Source organism: Nyctereutes procyonoides, unplaced genomic scaffold (assembly GCF_905146905.1).
Source record: "Nyctereutes procyonoides isolate TBG_1078 unplaced genomic scaffold, NYPRO_anot_genome, whole genome shotgun sequence".
Lineage (NCBI taxonomy): Eukaryota > Metazoa > Chordata > Mammalia > Carnivora > Canidae > Nyctereutes > Nyctereutes procyonoides.
Genome location: NW_026575049.1, coordinates 45,342,879 through 45,362,268, shown reverse-complemented (window position 1 = coordinate 45,362,268; position 19,390 = coordinate 45,342,879). Strand labels below are relative to the sequence as shown.

At 39.9% G+C, this 19,390-nt stretch overlaps 1 protein-coding gene across 1 annotated transcript in view; it reads left to right on the top strand.

The window, feature by feature from the left end:
* VWA3B (von Willebrand factor A domain containing 3B) overlaps positions 1-19,390 on the top strand; it is a 207,217-nt gene that overhangs the window by 61,032 nt on the left and 126,795 nt on the right. The window contains exon 9 of the mRNA XM_055328114.1: positions 14,238-14,434. Coding sequence (XP_055184089.1) covers positions 14,238-14,434 — 197 coding nt within the window. The remainder of the gene's footprint in view (positions 1-14,237; positions 14,435-19,390) is intronic.

The window sequence follows — 19,390 nt, the reverse complement described above, 5'->3', positions numbered from 1 at the left end:
ACCCACTTTGAAAAGTCTGGCAAGTCTTCAAATGTTAAGATAGAGTTAGCTTATGTCCCAGCAATTCCACTCCTAGGTAAATACTCAAGGGAACTGAGAATATATGTTCATAGCATTTTCCAGAATAGATCACATGTTAGGCCACAAAATAATTGATAAATTCAAGAAGACTGAAATCATATCATGCATATTTTCCAACTACAGTGGTTTGAAAATAGAAATGAATCTCAAAAAAATAAAAGCTGCAAAGAACACAAATACATGTAGGCTAAATAACATGCTACTAAACAATAAATGGGGCAACCAAGAAATCAAAGGGGAAAGAAGATACATGGAGACAAATGAAAACACAATGGCTCAAAATTGTTGGGATACAGCAAAAGCTATTCTAAGAGGGAAGATTATAGCAATAGAGGCCTACCTCAAGAAGAGGAAACATCTCAAACAAGCTAACCTGACACCTAAAGGTATTGGGAAAAGAAGAACAAAGCCCAATGCCAAGAGAAATAAGGACATGATAAGATTAGAGCAGAAATAAATGAATTAGAGTCTTAAAAAACAATAAAACAGAGAAACCAACTGGTTCTTTGAAAAGATCAACAAATTGATTAACCTTTAGCTAAACTCATCAAAAAGAGAGAATTCAAATAAAATCAGGAATGAAAGGGGAGAGATTATAACCAACACCACAAAAATACAAAGGGTTACCATAGAATATTATGAAAAATCATATGCCAACAAATTGGGCAACATAGAAGAAATGAATAAATTCCTAGGAACATATATCTTCCCAGAACTGAACCAGGAAAAATAGAAAATTTGAACAGATCAATTACCAGCAGCAAAATTGAATCAGTAATCAAGAAACTCCCAACAAACGAAAACCTGGGACCAGGTGGCTTCACAGGTGAATACTACCAAACATTTAAAGAAAAGTTGATATCTTTTCTTCTCAAACTATCTAAAAAATAGGAGAGGAAGGCAAGTTTCCAAATTGATTATCCAAGGCCAGCATTACTCTGATACCAAAACCAGATAAAGACACCACAAGAAAAGAAAACCACAGGCCAATATTTCTGATGAACATAGATTCAGAAATCCTCAGCCAGATATTAATAAACTAGATCCAGCAATCCATTAAAAAATAATTCACCATGTTCAAGTGGGATTCATTCCAGGGATGCAACAGTGGTTCAATATTCACAAATTGATCAATGTAATACATCACATTGACAAGAGAAAGGATAAACACCATATAATTATCTCCATAGATGAAGGAAAAACATTTGACATAGTACAACATCCATTTATAATAAAAACTCTCAACAGAGGATCGTACCTCAACATAATAAAGGCTATATATGAAAAACCCATAGATAATGTTGTCAATGGTGAAAAATTGAGAGCTTTTCCTCTAAGATCAGGAACAAGACAAAGATGTCCACTCTCACCACTTTTATTCAACATAGTACTGGAAGTCCCAGCCACAGCAGTCAGACAAGGAAAAAAAAGTATCCAAATTGGTGAAGAAGAAGTAAAACTTTCACTGTTTGCAAATGACATGACACTATATAGAGAAAATCCTAAAGACTCCATCAAAAGACTGCTACAACTGATAAATGAATTTAGTGAAGTTGCAGCATGCAAAATTAACATACAGAAATCTGTTGCATTTATATACACTAATAATGAAGTAGCAGAAGAGAAATTGATAAAAGAAATTGAAGACAACACAGAATGATAGTGTGCTCATGGATTACAAAAACCAATATTGTTAAAATGTCCATCCTAAAAGCAATCTAGAGATTTAATTCAATCCCTATGAAAATACATGTTTCACAGAACAAATAATCCTAAAATTTGTGTGGAATCACAAAGACCTCAAATAGCCAAAGTGGTCTTGAAAAAGAATAAACGTAGAGCTACTACAATCCCAGATTTCAAGACATACTACAAAGCTATTCTGATCAAAACAATATGGTACTGGTCCAAAAACAGACATAATGATCAATGGAACAGAATAGAAAGTCTAAAAATAAACCCAAGCTTTTATGGTCAGTTAATTTATAACAAAGGAAGCAAGAATATACAGTGAGAAAAAGACAACCTCTTCAACAAATGGTGTTGGGAAAGCTGGACAGCTACGTGCAAAAGAATGAAAATGCATCAGTGTCTTACACTACATAAATAAAATAGATTAAGAACCAAATATGATTAGCCACTCTGCACTGAGCAAAATGACTAGAAAGAACTCACCACAAAAGAAAGAATCAGAAACAGTACTCTCTGCCACAGAGTTACAGAATTTGTATTATAATTTGATGTCAGAAAGCCCATTCAGAAGCACAATTATAAAGCTCCTGGTGGCTCTGGAAAAAAGCATAAAGGATTCAAGAGACTTCATGACTGCATAATTTAGATCTAATCAGGTTGAAATTAAAAATCAATTAAATGAGATGCAATCCAAACTGGAGGTCCTAACGATGAGGGTTAATGAGGTAGAAGAAAGAGTGAGACAGAGAAGATAAATTGATGGCAAGGAAGGAAGCTGAGGAAAAAAGAGAAAAACAATTAAAAGACTATGAGGAAAGGTTAAGGGAAATAGCCTCAGAAGGAAAAGTCTTTGTTTAATTGGGGTTCCAGAGAGCGCTGAAAGGGACAGAGGACCAGAAAGCATATTTGAACAAATGATAGCTGAGAACTTCCCTAATTTGGGAGGGAAACAGGCATTCAGATCCAAGAGATAGAGAGGTCCCCCCCCCCAAAATCAATAAAAACCATTCAACACCTCGACATTTAATAGTAAAACTTGCAAATTCCAAAGATAAAGAGAAAATCCTTAAAGCAGCAAGAGACAAGAGATCCCTAACTTAAATGGGAAGAAATATTAGATTAACAGCAGACCTCTCCACAGAGACCTGGCAGGCCGGAAAGGGCTGGCAGGATATATTCAGGGTCCTAAATGAGAAGAACATACAGCCAAGAATAATTTATCCAGCAAGGCTCTCATTCCAAATAGAAGGAGAGATAAAGAGCTTCCAAGATAGGCAGAAACTGAAAGAATATGTGATCACCAAACCAGCTCTGCAAGAAATATTAAGGGGGACTCTGTAAAAGAAAGAGGATGCCCAAAGAAATAATCCACAAAAACAGGGACTGAATAGGTATTATGATGACACTAAATTCGTATCTTTCAATAGTAACCCTGAACATAAATGGGCTTAATGATCCCATCAAAAGACACAGGGTTTCAGACTGGATAAAAAAGCAAGACCCATCTATTTGCTGTCTACAAGAGACTCATTTTAGACCTAAGGACACCTACAGCCTGAAAATGAAAGGTTGGAGAACCATTTATCATTCAAATGGTCCCCCAAAGAAAGCAGGGGTAACAATCCTCATATCAGATAAATTAAAGTTTATCCCAAAGACTGTAGTAAGAGATGAAGAGGGACACTATATCCAACAAGAGGACCTAACAATCATGAATATTTATGCCCCTAATGTGGGAGCTGACAAGTATATCAATCAATTAATAACCAAAGTAAAGACATACTTAGATAATAATACACTAATACTGGGAGACTTCGACACTTTCTACAAAATGATGCTTTCTACAAATGACAGATCTTCTAAGCACACATCTCCAAAGAAACAAGATCTTTAAATGATACACTGGACCAGATGGATTTCACAGATATTATAGAACCTTACATCCAAACGCAACTGAATACACATTCTTCTCAAGTGCACATGGAACTTTCTCCAGAATAGACCACATACTGGGTCACAAATCAGATCTTAACCGATACCCAAAGATTGGGATTGTCCCCTGCATATTTTCAGACCATAATGCTTTGAAACGACAACTAACTCACAAGAATAAATTTGGAAGAAATTCAAACAATGTGGAGGTTAAAGACCATCCTGCTAAAAGTTGAAAGGATCAACCAGGAAATTAGAGAAGAATTGAAAAGATTCATGGAAACTAGTGAGAATGAAGATACAACTGCTCAAAATCTTTGGGATACAACAAAAGCAGTCCTAAGAGGGAAATACATCGCAATACAAGCATCCTTCAAAAAACTGGAAAAAACTCAAATACAAAAGTTAACCTTGCACCTAAAGGAACCGGAGAAAGAACAGCAAATAAAACCTACACCCAGCAGAAGAAGAGAGTTACTAAAGATTTGAGCAGAACTCAACGAAATAAAGACCAGAAGAACTGTGGAACAGATCAACAAAACCAAGAGTTGGTTCTTTGAAAGAATTAATAAGATAGGTAAACCATTAGCCAGACTTATTAAAAACAAAAGAGAAAAGACTCAATAAAATCATGAATGAAAAAGGAGAGATCGTCACCAATACCAAGGAAATACAATTTTAAAAACATATTATGAGCAGCTATATGCCTATAAATTAGGCAATCTAGAAGAAATGGATGCATTTCTGGAAAACCACAAACTACCAAAACTGGAACAGGAAGAAATAGAAAACCCAAGCAGGCCAATAACCAGGGAAGAAATTGAAGCAGTCATCAAAAACCTTCCAAGACACAAAAGTCCAGGGCCAGATGGCTTCCCAGGGGAATTCTATCAAACGTTTAAAGAAGAAACAATACCTATTCTATGAAAGCTGTTCCAAAAGATATAAAGGGATGGAATACTTCCAAACTCGTTCTATGAGGCCAGCATCACCTTAATTCCAAAACCAGACAAAGACCCCACCAAAAAGGAGAATTATAGACCAATATCCCTGATGAGCATAGATGGCAAAAATTCTCAACAAGATACTAGCCAATGGGATCCAACACTACATTAAGATTCTTCACGATGACCAAGTGGGATTTATCCCTGGGATGCAAGGCTGGTTCAACACTCATAAAGCAATCAACGTGATAGATCATATCAACAAGAGAAAAAGCAAGAACCATATGATCCTCTCAATAGATGCAGAGAAAGTATTTGACAAAATACAGCATCCATTCCTGATCAAAACTCTTCACAGTGTAGGGATAGAGGGAACATTCCTCACTATCTTAAAAGCCATCTATGAAAAGCCCACAGCAAATATCATTCTCAATGGGGAAATACTGGGAGCCTTTCCCCTAACATCAGGAACATGACAGGGATGTCCACTCTCACTACTGCTATTCAACATAGTACTAGAAGTCCTAGCCTCAGCAATCAGGCAACAAAAAGAAATAAAAGGCATTTAAATTGGCAAAGAAGAAGTCAAACTCTCCCTCTTCACTGATACTGTACATAGAAAACCCAAAAGACTCCACCTCAAGATTGCTAGAACTCATACAGCAATTTGGCAGTGTGACAGGATACAAAATCAATGCCCAGAAATCAGTGGCATTTCTATACATTAATCATGAAACTGAGGAAAGAGAAATTGAGGAGTCAATCCCATTTACAATTGCACCCCAAAGCATAAGATACCTAGGAATAAACCTAACCAAAGAAGTAAAAGATCTATACCCTAAAAACTACAGAACACTTCTGAAAGAAATCAAGGAAGACACAAAGAGATGGAAAAATATTTCATGCTCATGGATTGGAAGAAGTAATATTGTGAAAATGTCAATGTTACCCAGGGCAATGTATATATTTAATGCAATCTCTATCAAAATACCATGGACTTTCTTCAGAGAGTTGGAACAAATCATCTTAAGATTTGTGTGGAATCAGAAAAGACCCCAAATAGCCAGGGGAATATTGAGAAAGAAAACCAGAGCCGGGGGCATCACAATGCCGGATTTCAGGTTGTACTACAAAACTGTGATCATTAAGACAGTGTGGTACTGGCACAAAAACAGACACATAGATCAATGGAACAGAATAGAGAGCCCAGAAATGGGCCCTCAACTCTATGGTCAACTAGTAATTGACAAAGATGGAAAGGCTCTCCAGTGGAAAAGGATAGTCTATTCAATAAATGATGCTGGGAAAATTGGACAGCCACATGCAGAAGAATGAAACTAGACCATTCTCTTACACCAGACACAAAGATTAACTCAAAATGGATGAAAGATCTAAATGTAAGACAAGATTCCATCAAAATCCTAGAGGAGAACACAGGCAACACCCTTTGTGAACTTGGCCACAGCAACTTCTTGCAAGATACATCCATGAAGGCAAGGGAAACAAAAGCAAAAATGAATTATTGGGACTTCATCAAGATAAAAAGCTTCTGCACAGCAAAAGAAACAGTCAACAAAACTAAAAGACAACATACAGAATGGGAGAAGATATTTGCAAATGACATATCAGATAATGGGCTATATCCAAGATCTATAAAGAACTTATTAAACTCAACAGCAAAGAAACAAACAATCCAATCATGAAATGGGCAAAAGACATGAACAGAAATCTCACAGAGGAAGACATAGACATGGGCAAAAAGCACATGAGAAAATGCTCCACAGCACTTGGCATCAGGGAAATACAAATCAAAACCACAATGAGATACCACCTTACACCAGTGAGAAAGGTGGAAATTAACAAGACAGGAAACAAAATTTGGAGAGGATGTGGAGAAAGGGGAACCCTCTTGCACTGTTGGTAGGAATGTGAACTGGTGTAGCCACTCTGGAAAACTGTGTGGAGGTTCCTCAAAGAGTTAAAAATAGATCTGCCCTATGACCTAGCAATTGCACTGCTGGGGATTTACCCCAAACATACAGATGCAGTGAAACGGCAGGACACCTGCACCCCAATGTTTATAGCAGCAATGTCCACAATAGCCAAACTGTGGAAGGAGCCTCAGTGTCCATTGAAAGATGAATGGATAAAGAAGATGTGGTCTATATATACAATGGAATATTACTCAGCCATTAGAAACTACAAATACCCACCATTTGCTTCAATGTGGATGGAACTGGAGGGTATTATGCTGAGTGAAACAAGTCATTCGGAGAAGGACAAACATTATATGGTCTCATTCATTTGGGGAATATAAAAATTAGTTAAAGGGAAGAAAGGAGAGAGAAAATGAGTGGGAAATATCAGAGAGGATGACGGAACATGAGAGACACCTAACTCTTGGAAACGAACAAGGGCTGGTGGAAAGGGAGGTGGGTGGGGGGATGGGGTGACTGGGTGATGGGCACTGAGGGGGGGCACTTGATGGGATGAGCACTGGGTGTTATGCTATATGTTGGTATATAGAACTCAATAAAAAAATATATATATAAAAAGAAAAAAATTATATATATAAAAAGAACCAAATATGAGCCCTTACTCCGTAAAACTCCTGGAAGGAAACATAGGCAGTAATTCTTTCACTTCAACTATAGAAACATTTTTCTAGATATGTCTTTTTCTGGCAAGGGAAGGGAAGCAAAAGCAGAATTAAACTATTAAACTGTACTAAAATAAAAAGCTTTTGCGTAGTGAAGGAAACCATCAACAAAACAACAAGGTAACCTACTGAGTGATTTCAAATGATATATCTGATAAGGAGCTAATGTCAAAAATATATAAAGAACTTATAGAACTCAACACACAAAAAAGCAAATAATCCAATTTTAAAATACGCAGAGGACCTGAACATTTTTCTAAAGAAGATGTATAAAGGGCCCACAGACATGTGAAAAGATGCTCAACACTACTAATAAGGGAAATGTAGAATAAAACCACAGTGAAATATTACTTTGCACTTGTCAGAATGGCCAGAATAAAAAAGACAAGAAATAATAAGTATTGGTGAGGATGTGGAGAAAAATGAACTTTTGTGCACTGTTGGTGGGAATGCAGATTGGTGCAGCCGCTGTGGAAAACAGTATGGAATTTCCTCAAAAAATTAAAAATAGAATTAACAAATAACCCAGTAATTCCACTACTGTGCATTTACCCAAGAAAGTGAAAATACTAATTCAAAAAGATATATGCACCCCTATGTTTATGTATTTTTAATAGTCAGGATATGGAAGTGACCCAAATGTCCATCAGTAGATGAAAGGATAAAGAAGATGTGGTGTATATACACAATGGAATGTTACTTAGCCATAAAAAATAGTGAAATATTGCTATTTGTAACAACATGAGTCAACCTAGAGAGTTTAATGATGAGTGAAATGTCAGAGAAAGACAAATATCATATGATTTTACTTATATGTGAGACTTAAATAAAACAAAGAGAAAAAGAGACAAATGGAAAGCTGACTCTTGTATACAGGAAGCAAACTGGTAATTGCCAGAAAGGAGGTCAGGGGTGGGAGTTGGGAGGGGTGAAACAGATTAAGGGGGACTGAGAGTACAGTTATCTTGATGGAGCACTGAGAAATATATAAAGCTGTTGAATCCTATTGTACACCTGAAACTCACATAATACCATATATGTTATATACACTTCAATTTTAAAAAGTCCTTAAAAAGACATGTTCACAAAAAAACTTGTACATGAATGTTCCTAGCATCATAATAGCCAAAAACCCAAAAAATGAAAACAACTTATATGTCTAGTAACTGATTAATAGAAAAGCAAATGTGGCATATCCCTACAGTGGAATATTATGCAGCCATAATAAGTTATGTGGTACTGATACATGCTGCAGCACAGATTAACTTTGAAAGCATTATGTTCATTGAAACGAGCCAGACTTTATAAAAGGCCACAGTTTGTATGATCCCATTTACACGAAGTGTCCAGAATAGACAAATCCATAGAGGGAGAGGAGAAGGGAAATGAGACGTGATTTGTAATGAGTATAGGGTTTTTTTGTGGGGTGACGAAGATGTGCTTGAATTAAGTAGTGATGATGGTTGCACAACCATGTAAATAAACTAGAACCCAATGAACTGTATACTTTAAAAAGGTTAGTTTCATAGTATATGAATTATATCTCAACAAACAAGTTTTGAGAGAATTCATGAAATAAATAGGCTGGCTAACAATAAAAAACAAAACCAAAACCAAACCCTGGCAGTGCTAATGCAGGATCAAAAAAGTGGCACTATTTTAATTTCCCAAGGGAAGCAGATTCTAATTTCCCTGTTGGTTTCATCCCAGTATCCCCACTCTGCTTTATGGTTTCCATTCTCACTACCACATGACTCTCATGTTCTCAATCTAAAGTTCCCAAACTCCATCAATCCTCTTCTCATTTCTTAATCTTGATTATTTCCACTTTATAGCAAGCATCGTGAATTGGTTTGTCTTGCCACATCACTCTATTTTCAAAGAAATCATTGCCAGAGGTATAATTTGTTGCCTATGCCACTGATCCTCAAGTATTTTGAGTGTATTTTAAATGTTATTGCAGACATAGAGACATTCAAATGTGGCTTTTGCAGTTCTTCCCTTGGAGTGTATGCTCTGCAAGAGGTTTCTTCTCAGCCTCCATGCAGGTCTGTCACTGACTGCTGCTCCTTATTTCTCAATAGCCAGTTGTAGGCCTTGAGTTTAATTAAACTTTTGTCCTGCAGCTGCATCATTCATAGCCCACTTGGAAAGCAAATTTTTTTTTCAGTTTCCTTCTTTCAGAATTGGGCAGAAGAGAAAGGAAGTGGCATTAGCTCCTCTCCCACCTCCTGTCCACTGTTAGTACTTTTTGGTCTTTATCTTTATGTCTGCTTCTTTCTTGCCTGTTTGTTCAGTTGCCTTTCCCTCCGACTTTCCCCTGCTGAGGAGGATAGGAATTAGAGACACTTGGGGCTGCAATCAGTTTTCCACTGGTTTACAAACAAGTTGACTAAGCCATGGAACCCTTTTCCACAGAGGTTTTGCTTTGACTTTTACAAGTATTAAAGGAAGAAGTAAAGATCATTTCATGGTAATCCAGGGGAGAAAGGGCCTAGATTTCATCTGAATTTTTTCCCATTGTATGCTAGTCCACACAGGACTATCTCTACAACTGCCCATTTGACTCAGTGCCATATTAGAGCTGAGACTTCTGGCACATCTCTGCATCTCCTTATTCCTCAGCCCTCGTGTATATAACCCTGGGGCATTCCAGAGAACAGTTACCCAAATCTGCCTAGCAAGTCAGTTCTGCAGAATATTGGCAGGTTACCATTCTCTTCCCCTGCCTCCCCTCCTCCCCTTTCTTGGCTCCTGTGCAGTGCCAGGCAAATATGCTCAACACATGGTACTTTCACAACTGTAGATAAAAAGAAAATATCAGTCAGCAAGTATGGTGAACAAAGTGTATGACTACCCAGAGATAGGCTGCTCTCTTGAGCCATGCTGTCAACACGTTTCCTGGGTCCCCACCCCGGCAGTATTCATTGTTTTACCTGCAGACAACCCTTGGCCCCACAGCTGGTGTCTGCTGGGCTTACTCACATGTCTGACAGGCAAGCGGCTGGATTTCTTGTCCTAACAGTTGCCACCTTTCTCTCTCCCTCTCAGCTGTCCTTAATTCATTCCTACCTTCCCTCCTTCCCCCCTTACCTCCCTCTCCCCCATCCTTTCTTCCTTCTCTGTCCCCCACCTTTTCCTTCTTTCCATTGGACGTCTCTTTCAGCTTCTTCTGAACCTTTCCTTTTCAACTAATTCACAGCATCCTATGACATGCCACTTCCCACCAAGTGTTGGCTTAGTGTCTCATGCTACTCATGAGAACAGAGATGTTGGAAAGTGTGTACCAAACTGTGTTCTAGTTTATTCATTAGCTGATGGTTCCCTTGAAAGGCATGTGACTCTAACATGGCAGGAATACGGTGCTGGACAAGGAATCTTTAGTGGAAGAGGATGAGCATATGAATCAAAGTTCTTCAGAGAAACAGAACCAAGAAGATGGGTGTGTGCGTGTGTGTGTGCACGCATGCGCACGGGTATACAAAGAGGTTGAGACAGAGATTGAGATATTTTAGGACTTGGCTCACATGAGTGTGAAAGCTACCAAATCCCAACTCAACCTTCATGAGCTGGTGTTGCATTTCAGGTCCCAAGGCAGTCTGCTGTCAGAATTCCCTATTCCTCAGAGGACTTCAGGCTTTTTCCCTGTTAAAGGTCTTCAGCTGAATAGAGGATGCCCTCTCATGATATAGAGGGTAATCTGTTTTACCCAAAGTCTGCCCATTTAAGTGTTAATCTCAACTAAAAATACCTTCACAGAAATATCTAGAATAATCTTTGACCAAATATCTGGGTGCTGCAGCCCAGCCAGTCTCACAGATTAACTATTGCCACAGCGAGGGCAGTTATGGTGATAAATCCTTGGTGGCCATGAGCCACTAGGGAACTGTATCTTGAGGGGAGGAGTGGGCACAGATAAACAGTGCCCAAATTACCTTTTTGCTGTGGCCCTGGCTGTAGCAGTGATATTTAAAAAGCTTTGGCCAGTAGATGTTGCTCATTAAAACGTGTTTTGAGATCGACAAGTAGGATAGAGATAACCAGGCACATTAATTCTGTGGCATCGATGTGATCTGCTATGTGCTTCTCCTGCAGTAACTCCTTAATAATCTCACACATGGTATAGGATGCACTGTGAGCTCTCACCTCTGTCTAAATGAAAGTATTAACGCAAGGCTCTGTGGGTGAAGATTTATGTAACACTTTTAATTAAGATAACTGTAGGGGATTGGAAAGAACTCCTTCGTAAGGAACTCTAATGAGTGGAGCACTCCCTTCCCCTCCCAACCTGGGAAAGATGAGGCTCAGCCGCTAATTGGTGTAATTAGCACTGAAAGTGGGGAGACTTCCCCCCTTCCTCTCTTCCCTTCAGCTTTGAGCACCTAGGCCTTTGTTTTTACATGCTTGGCTGCCCCTTCTTTCCTTTATGAAGTTCAAGTTGCTTTGAGGTTATCCTTGAGTCTCCTTTTCAGAGAGTAATTGGGAGCCTCAATCATGCCCTCAGGATGACTGTACTGCCTGGTCCAGGGTGAAGCCAGGAATCAAAAGTTAGTCTCTGGTTTTTCAGAATCCCTTGTTAGAATTGGTTTGATGTGTTTTTAGGAAGTCCTTTTGTGGTAAGCTTGAAGTTATCATTGAGAAAAGACTCTTTTTAAAAGAAGGCAACCCCCAGACAGAGTAGAAACATCCTAATTTGTGTGTTGCTATGGACATAAGTGAGTGAAAATTTTATTTCCCACTATACCTGTTAATCAGAAAGAAGGGAGGAGAATAAAGTAGGAAGAAAGCGGAGACAAAGCCTCAGAATGTAATTACCAATAATGGAGGAAAAATAGTCACTCAAAGGATTTCTCCAAGGAGGCTGGTCCCACTGACAAAAATGACTCTATTCTCTTTGCTGTTTCCCTGTGATGCAGGAGAACATGCAGGAGAATCTCAGGGATCAGAAGCTTTGGGGGAGCCTCTGATTTGAGCTACCTGTACAGGGTAAGAAGATGCTTTGTGAATCATATAGAAACCGACTGCTGGTAACTGAGGACCGTGTGCAAAGGGGCTTTTGATGCCAGACTGGTTTAAAGTTCAAAAGCCAAAACCAGGCTTCTTTGAGAAGTCCTAGCTCTAGTAGGTGTGAGTGCATTATTTGAAAGGTGTTCTATTAAAATCTGAGGACATAGCTCACATGTAGCATTACTTGGCAGATCCTTTACATACTATTGAGAAACGGTTAACTCTGAAGTGTTTTATTTCTTCAAATCCTATTCTGATTTTATATCCCTTTAAGCATAATAATGGGCAAGTATAGGTGATGTTTTTGTTTCACTAATATTGAGTACTTCTTTTTCATTAAAAGTATAATTGAAGTTGAATCTGTCTGTGGTAGAAGCATAACTGATGGGATCACTAAACCATAACATAGAAGTCACTTTCCATATGACCTTAGTTGCAAAGCTTAGTTGCACAGTATAATCACCCAGGGAGCTTTGAAAAATCTCAATATCTAGACCAATTAAAGCAGAATCTAATGGATAGGGCCTATGCATCAGTATTTTTAAAAACTCAGAGAATTTCCAGTATGCAGGGCAGAGAACTGCTTGTCTAAGTGGAAATAAACTTTATAGGGCTGGTAGACCTAATTTGCAGTAGTACATGTTATAAAAAAAAACAAAAACAAAACACACCTCATTTCCAGCCTACCCTGCTGGTCCTCCTAGAGCTCTGCTGGTTTCAGTAGGGCAAAAACGCTCAGAGTCCTTTCTGCCTTCCTTCCAGTGGATTGAGATAAATGTTTGCCAGTCCACTCACTGGAATAAAAAAGTTCTGATTTCCAGATTCTGTAAATACTCCCAGCATGGTCAATTTTACCCTACCAGTGTGCTACCACACACTGTGCCACCAGGGAACATGGAGTTGGGAGGAAAATTATACTGTTAGCTCCCATGGGCCAGTGCCAGCCCACTTCACGTACCAGTGCCTCCTTCTCAGCTTCAGATTTGCTCACCCCAGTTGTCTATGCTCCCCCGCCCGCCCCTGATACTTCTGTCTTCTCTAGGTAGCACTAGTGGTTTGAGCACCTAGGGGAATACTTTTCTGTGTATGGTGATCTGCTCAGCTAACATAGCACCTCCTCCCACTTAAAGAGAGTATAGATTACCTTTGGAACATGCCAAGGGAGTGTGCTGAGGGCTGGGAAGATTTGGGCAATTAGGTTTCTGGGTTGTACTTTAACCTGCGAGCCAGACTAAGGTGAGTTATAGATGCAGCTCTAGGTTCTTAAGCTGACTATAGGAGGTTTCTGAGCCTGCTGAGTTGAGTGAGGGTCAGGCTCTGAATCAGAATAAATTCACCAAAGCTAACAGAGTTCTGGGGAGGCAGCCTGCCAGCCTTCTCTGGTTCACTGACTTCTACCTCAACACAGATTCCATGCCTGTAATTCTCGTCCCCACTCCCCACAAAGCACTTTCACATGACTTCTCTCGTTGAATCACTTCAACACACTTAGGAAGGCCAAGCAGATGCTATCTTCGATCTGCAGGTAAAGAGTTCTGCTGAAGCTCAGAGGTTAAGTGCTGTGACTCACCCAAGTTTGAGCAACTTAGCCAAGCCATAAGTGGTAAAGCCATGACTTGAACCCAAAGCTCCTGACCATAAATTTAATGCTCTCCTGGCACATGGCCTTGGTCTGTCAGCCATCTCAATAGACACATGGGGTAGGCAACTTAGATAGAAGAGGAAGTGAGATGAAAAGCAGTAGATTCCTGCCTTCCAGTCCTTGTGAACTAAGTCTTTGCCAGTCCTGGTTTGGAAAGCATGCTTCCTGAAATGAATGTGATCTGGCAAAGAACATGTTCCAGCTCAGTAAATATTGAGGGTGCAGTACAAATGGCTTATAGAATATGAATGGTACTGATGAACTGTAATTCCAAAAATAGAATCAGGAGCAACCTCTGTCAAGAATGAGTCAAACCCAGAGGATGCCTGGGACTCCAAGAAGTGGCTTCAGAAATATGGCTTGAAGGCCCAGAAGCTATCTTTTTTTGACATCCTTGCTGACTGCTCCTTTCGCCATGCTGATGGGGTCATTGATGTAAGAGCCAAACCAGAGAATGAATCCGTGCAGACCAGTGCGGTAAGTGAAGTGAACACCTGGGTAGGGCAGTGGCTTCCCTTGATGCCATGGGAGGCCTCCCTCAGATCAGAACCCAGATCAGGACTAAGTTTGAAAGGCAGTGGGGAGGAAAACCAGCTTGGGTTTCCCTGAAGGAAGATACCCTTGTGTTTCCCATCCTGCACTTCTCTGAATGGTACTTGTGGGAGTAGATTCTGAGTATAAGTGGATTATACAATAATCATACATAAGCCAGGAGCTGAGTTTGTAGAAATGCAGGCATTATGAGTCTCAGAATTACTCAGTCTTGTCAAAAGAGAAACTCTTTGTTTCCCAATATTGAATGGAAGAGAGAAACTGCTGGTGAAGATGCCCCAAGCAGACATTTCTATAGTCCTCTTGTATTGTCACTCTCTTAAAGATGCGTTAATCTAGCGACTACCAGCTAGCATCTAGTGGATCCCCAATAAATATGAAATCAAATTCTCTAAAGGATTATAGCACTGGAAGGGTGTATATTGAAAAATTTCCAAAGGTTGAGTTCCATTGTGTCAGTGGGGTCTGGAAGGAATACAGCTTGCCAAAGTGCCTGACTCTGGGTCATGACTGAAGGATAATGAATGAGTGGCTCCTAAACTTTAGCATCTGTGAGGCAGTGGTTTTGAGGTGGGCCCAGGTGATGCTGAAGCTGCTGGCCCAGAGGCCATACTCTAAGAAACACTGATGTGTAGATGGTACTCCAAAGGTTATCAAGAGTTTAGAATTATGGAAAGACTAAAAAGTATCACAATATGAAACAAAACCAGGATAAAATGAATGTTCTAAATTTATAAAACCAAAGGAAAGCTCTTTTTTCTTTTTTCTTTTTTTTTTTAGGAAAGCTCTTTTAGAAAGTACTAAAGGCCCAGGTATATACTGTGAAGTGAAAACCAAAATGTGATCAGCAGAGTACATGTGCCAGTCAGGGCAGCCCAGCAGAGACTACTGGAGAGGCAATCAGGATTCTCTGATATACTGTCACTGTGTTCTCTAAGTCTCCAATTCAATGTCTCTATCACCACTGAGATTTCAGTCCATCCTGCAGAGGTGAAACTCCAGTCTCTTTGCCATTCCTTAGGCTGGCTGGCCACTGGACTCAGCAGGTCCTCCTGAGAAAGGGCTCCTTCCTTGGGGGCTACGTTAGCCACACGATGTGGTGTTTTAGTCCTCTTATTGCCATGTGTTTGCAATGAACTACAAGGAGGAAGACTTAAAAATTGGATGGAAAAAATGCAGAATTGAGGCACCTGGGTGGCTCAGTTGGTTAAATATCTGACTCGATTTCAGCTCAGGGGTCATGATCTCTGGGTTGTAAGATCGAGCCCTGCATTGGGCTCCATGTCGAGTATGGAGCCTGCTTGAGATTCTTTCTCTCCCTCTCTGCTCATATTCTTTTTCTCTCTCAAAAAAATAGTAATAATAAAAAAGAAGAAGAAGAAAAGTGCAGAATTAACAAAGACTTGTTTCCTGGCTTATGTACTAGGATGCAGAGTAATTGCCACGTTGCAGGGAAATCTCATTTGTGGGTTTCCTCCCCCAGCACAGTTTTCTGATTTTGTAGTCATTATTCAGTAATGTTATTAGTTCAGGAAATCACAGGTAAATAGATTTTCATTTTTAAAATACATCAGGCCCTGAATATTTAAAAACATCGATCCCTGTCAATTTAAACATAGCTTACTGTGAGCTGGTGACAATGTGGTAGATTCAAGTCCATCTCTAAAACTGATTTCTCCTTACTCTTTCTTGACAGTTTTGAGTGAAATCTTACAGGGACAGTTTGAAGAGTCTGGCTCATACATGGGGAATTTTACCTCAAATTTCTGTTGCTAAAAAATAGCATAGTAGAAGTTGAAAAGTGTACAATACAACTGTCTTTGTTCACAAATATTGATGAAAAAGGGACAATTTTATTTTCAGCATTTGGGACTACATAGCTGAAGTTGGATTTACACCTAAAATTGTGATGTGTGTGTGTGAGAGAGAGTAACTGAAGCTGTGATATAAGTTGATTATTTAGGGCTCCCCTCAGACTCCCACTGGGCAGGACCCCCTAAATGTTTACCTATAAAAACTGATTTGTAGGGATGGATCCAGGAAACTTGTTTACACTGAGAAATAAGTAACTAAAAAGGCTTTCCTGTGTGGTACTTCTAAGATAGATAAGCAGGTATGAGGAGGACACAAAAATGTATTTCAGGCAAAGTCTAGTAACTTGATATTTGGGGGCATCCATTAAATCACATTGCATTCATAAGTGCTTATGCTGCTTGTGCACAAAGCTAGCCTTGATGTTTACAAACCCACTCTAGTCTCACCATTTATTCCCCTAACCAATATTAATTGAGCTTAGGTGCCAGGCCATGTGGTCTGGAGTTGGAGTAAGAAGACCTGGCTATAAATGCTACTTCTCCAGTTACTAATTATGAGATGTTGAGCAAATAATTTAACTTTTGAGTCTTTCTTTCTACATCTGTAAAATGAGTGGTATAACATGCAAATTTAAAAATGCATGTCTGAGCACAGTGTCTGGCACTTGGGAGATACCCAGTAGATGTTATCTTCCTTCTTTTTTTAATTGCAAACATTGTGAATCCGAAATGAGATTCATGGAATGCCTTTGTACTTTATACATAAGGTGAATATATGTGCTTTCCTAGCACGCACAAGAAGACAAAGTCGCCGGGCCTCCGAGAAGTTAGGCTATGAGATTGAAGCGTTTGAACTCCTATCTGCTGGGCCCTCATGCTGTGCTTTTCCCATTCTGACACTCTGCTGTCTGACACCTGTATTCACGTAACACGTGGTCTGGTGTGTTTCCATTTGAGAGTGCATAAAGCACAGTTGACAAAGGCCATGTGACAGGATTGAGAATAGGGAAAACTCTCATGTGACAAGAACATGGTGAGAACAAAAGAGAGGACATCTTCCTCCTTCCATCCTTGTGTTGTGCTTGAAATGTGGTTCTCCTGGAGCCTGTCTTGGGAACATCAGGACTGATCTCATCATGCCCTTCAACCCTGTTCACATCAGTCACCACCAGACTTCTCAATTCTTATCTCTGTGTGGCTCTGACATCCCTTCTCTGAGCCTTCTCTATTCTTCCTTGCTTCCTAAATTCCCTTCATTGTGCCCTCTGGCACTAGAAGTTGTCACTACACTCATTATAGCATCACGTGCCAGCAGAGTTCCCTTTGCCTGCTTGTCTGGGTTTTCTCTTGAGGACCTGGTTTCTCTCCCATTCGTTTAGACCTGTGGGTGGGAAAGGCAGATGGCAGCCTCCTTATTCCTCATTGCTGTTTCTTGATCATTCTCCCTCCCTCTTCCCATGTCATCAGGATGTACCACCCACAACACCTCCTGTGACTGATGTCTTTTGAGCCCCAGGTTGAAGATTATAGCTTCTGGCTGGCAGCCATTTTTAATGTCAATCTCATGAAAATGGCCCTTCCCACACCCTGACCTTTCATTTTTCTAACCTCTTCTTCTCCAGTGACTTCCTCCTACACCTCATCTCTAACACTCCTGCCATGGGCATCCCCTTGACCTTGTCATTACAAATAACACTGCCATTATAATCCACATAATCAATTACAAAGGTCCCACTTTTCAACTTCTTTTAAGGTCATTTCCTCTACTACCCTAATGCCAGTCTTTCAGCCCCACTGGAATTAAACATTTTGTTCTTTCTACTCCTTGTACTCTGCTCTCTCTATCCTTTTGTTCCTCTCATACATGCTCAACTACTTTTCCTCTCTTACATTATCGTGCTCATCTGGTAAAACCCCAATCCTAGTTAAATTCAACTCTCAGCCTTTTCTACCTTCTAGCCATGCAGATGACTGCATCAGAAGAAACTGGAGAAAAGCACACAGCCACAGTGCCTGGCTTCCCTTTAAATTCCTGACCTCTGACTTCACATCGATCTCTTGTGCTGCCCACTGGTCCTCCTGTGCTTTTCCAATCCACTCAGATGCTCATTCTCCAAGATACCTGCTCTTTTCTCTTCAAACTTCAAATATCTTCTCCTCTTTGCTCACTCTCAGCAAGTGACCCTTGTTTCCATTTCATTGAACATTGGAGTGAACAGCTATGAATATCCACTTCATATCTACAAATTCCCTAGCATTTGTGCCTATATGTTCTACCCTCATTTGTTCTAGAATGACTGAATTGTCCCCACTTCTGCCTAAGGCCAATCCCTCAATATGTGCACTGATTCCTATTCCCCATTTATTCATTCTCCCCCTTTCTATTCTGTATCATCAATATTGTCCCCATTTCTGGTTCTTTCCCATCAGCATCAAACATGGCATTCTTCCTCACATCTTGAAAGTACAGTTTTTGCGGACACCTGGGTGGCTCAGTTGGTTAAATGTCCAACTCTTGTTTTTAGCTGAAGTCATGACCTCAGGGTCATGAGATGGAGCCCTGCATTAGGCTCCATGCTCAGAACTAGAGATTCTCTCTTTCTCCCTCTGCCCCTACCCACTTCCTGCTTGCTCTCTCTCTCCCAAAAAACACCCCCCCAAAAAAGTTTTTTGATCCCCATATTTACCTCTGCTTCTGCTTCATTTGCCTCATTCCTCTGCTCCTTTTTAAAATTCAGCTTCTCAATAGTTTTATATATTCCCTTTCTCCAGTCTTGCAGTTCACCCATGCCATCATGAGTGCATCGAATTAGGCAAGGCCCCCTCTCCACCAAAGCCTGCTCTTTCCAGGGATACCTGAATTGCTAATTCTGGGGGTCAGTTCTCAGTCTTGCTCTTACTTGACCTACTGTCAACAGTTGGTTACTTCCTTGAACTTCTTTTGCTTACAGAGAACACACTGCCCTGTTTTTCTCCCATTTGCTCTTGTCAGTGTTCTTTGTTTCTTCTTTCCCATATCCCTGGTCTCTAAATGCCTCTCTGTACCCGTTCTCTACGTGATCTCATT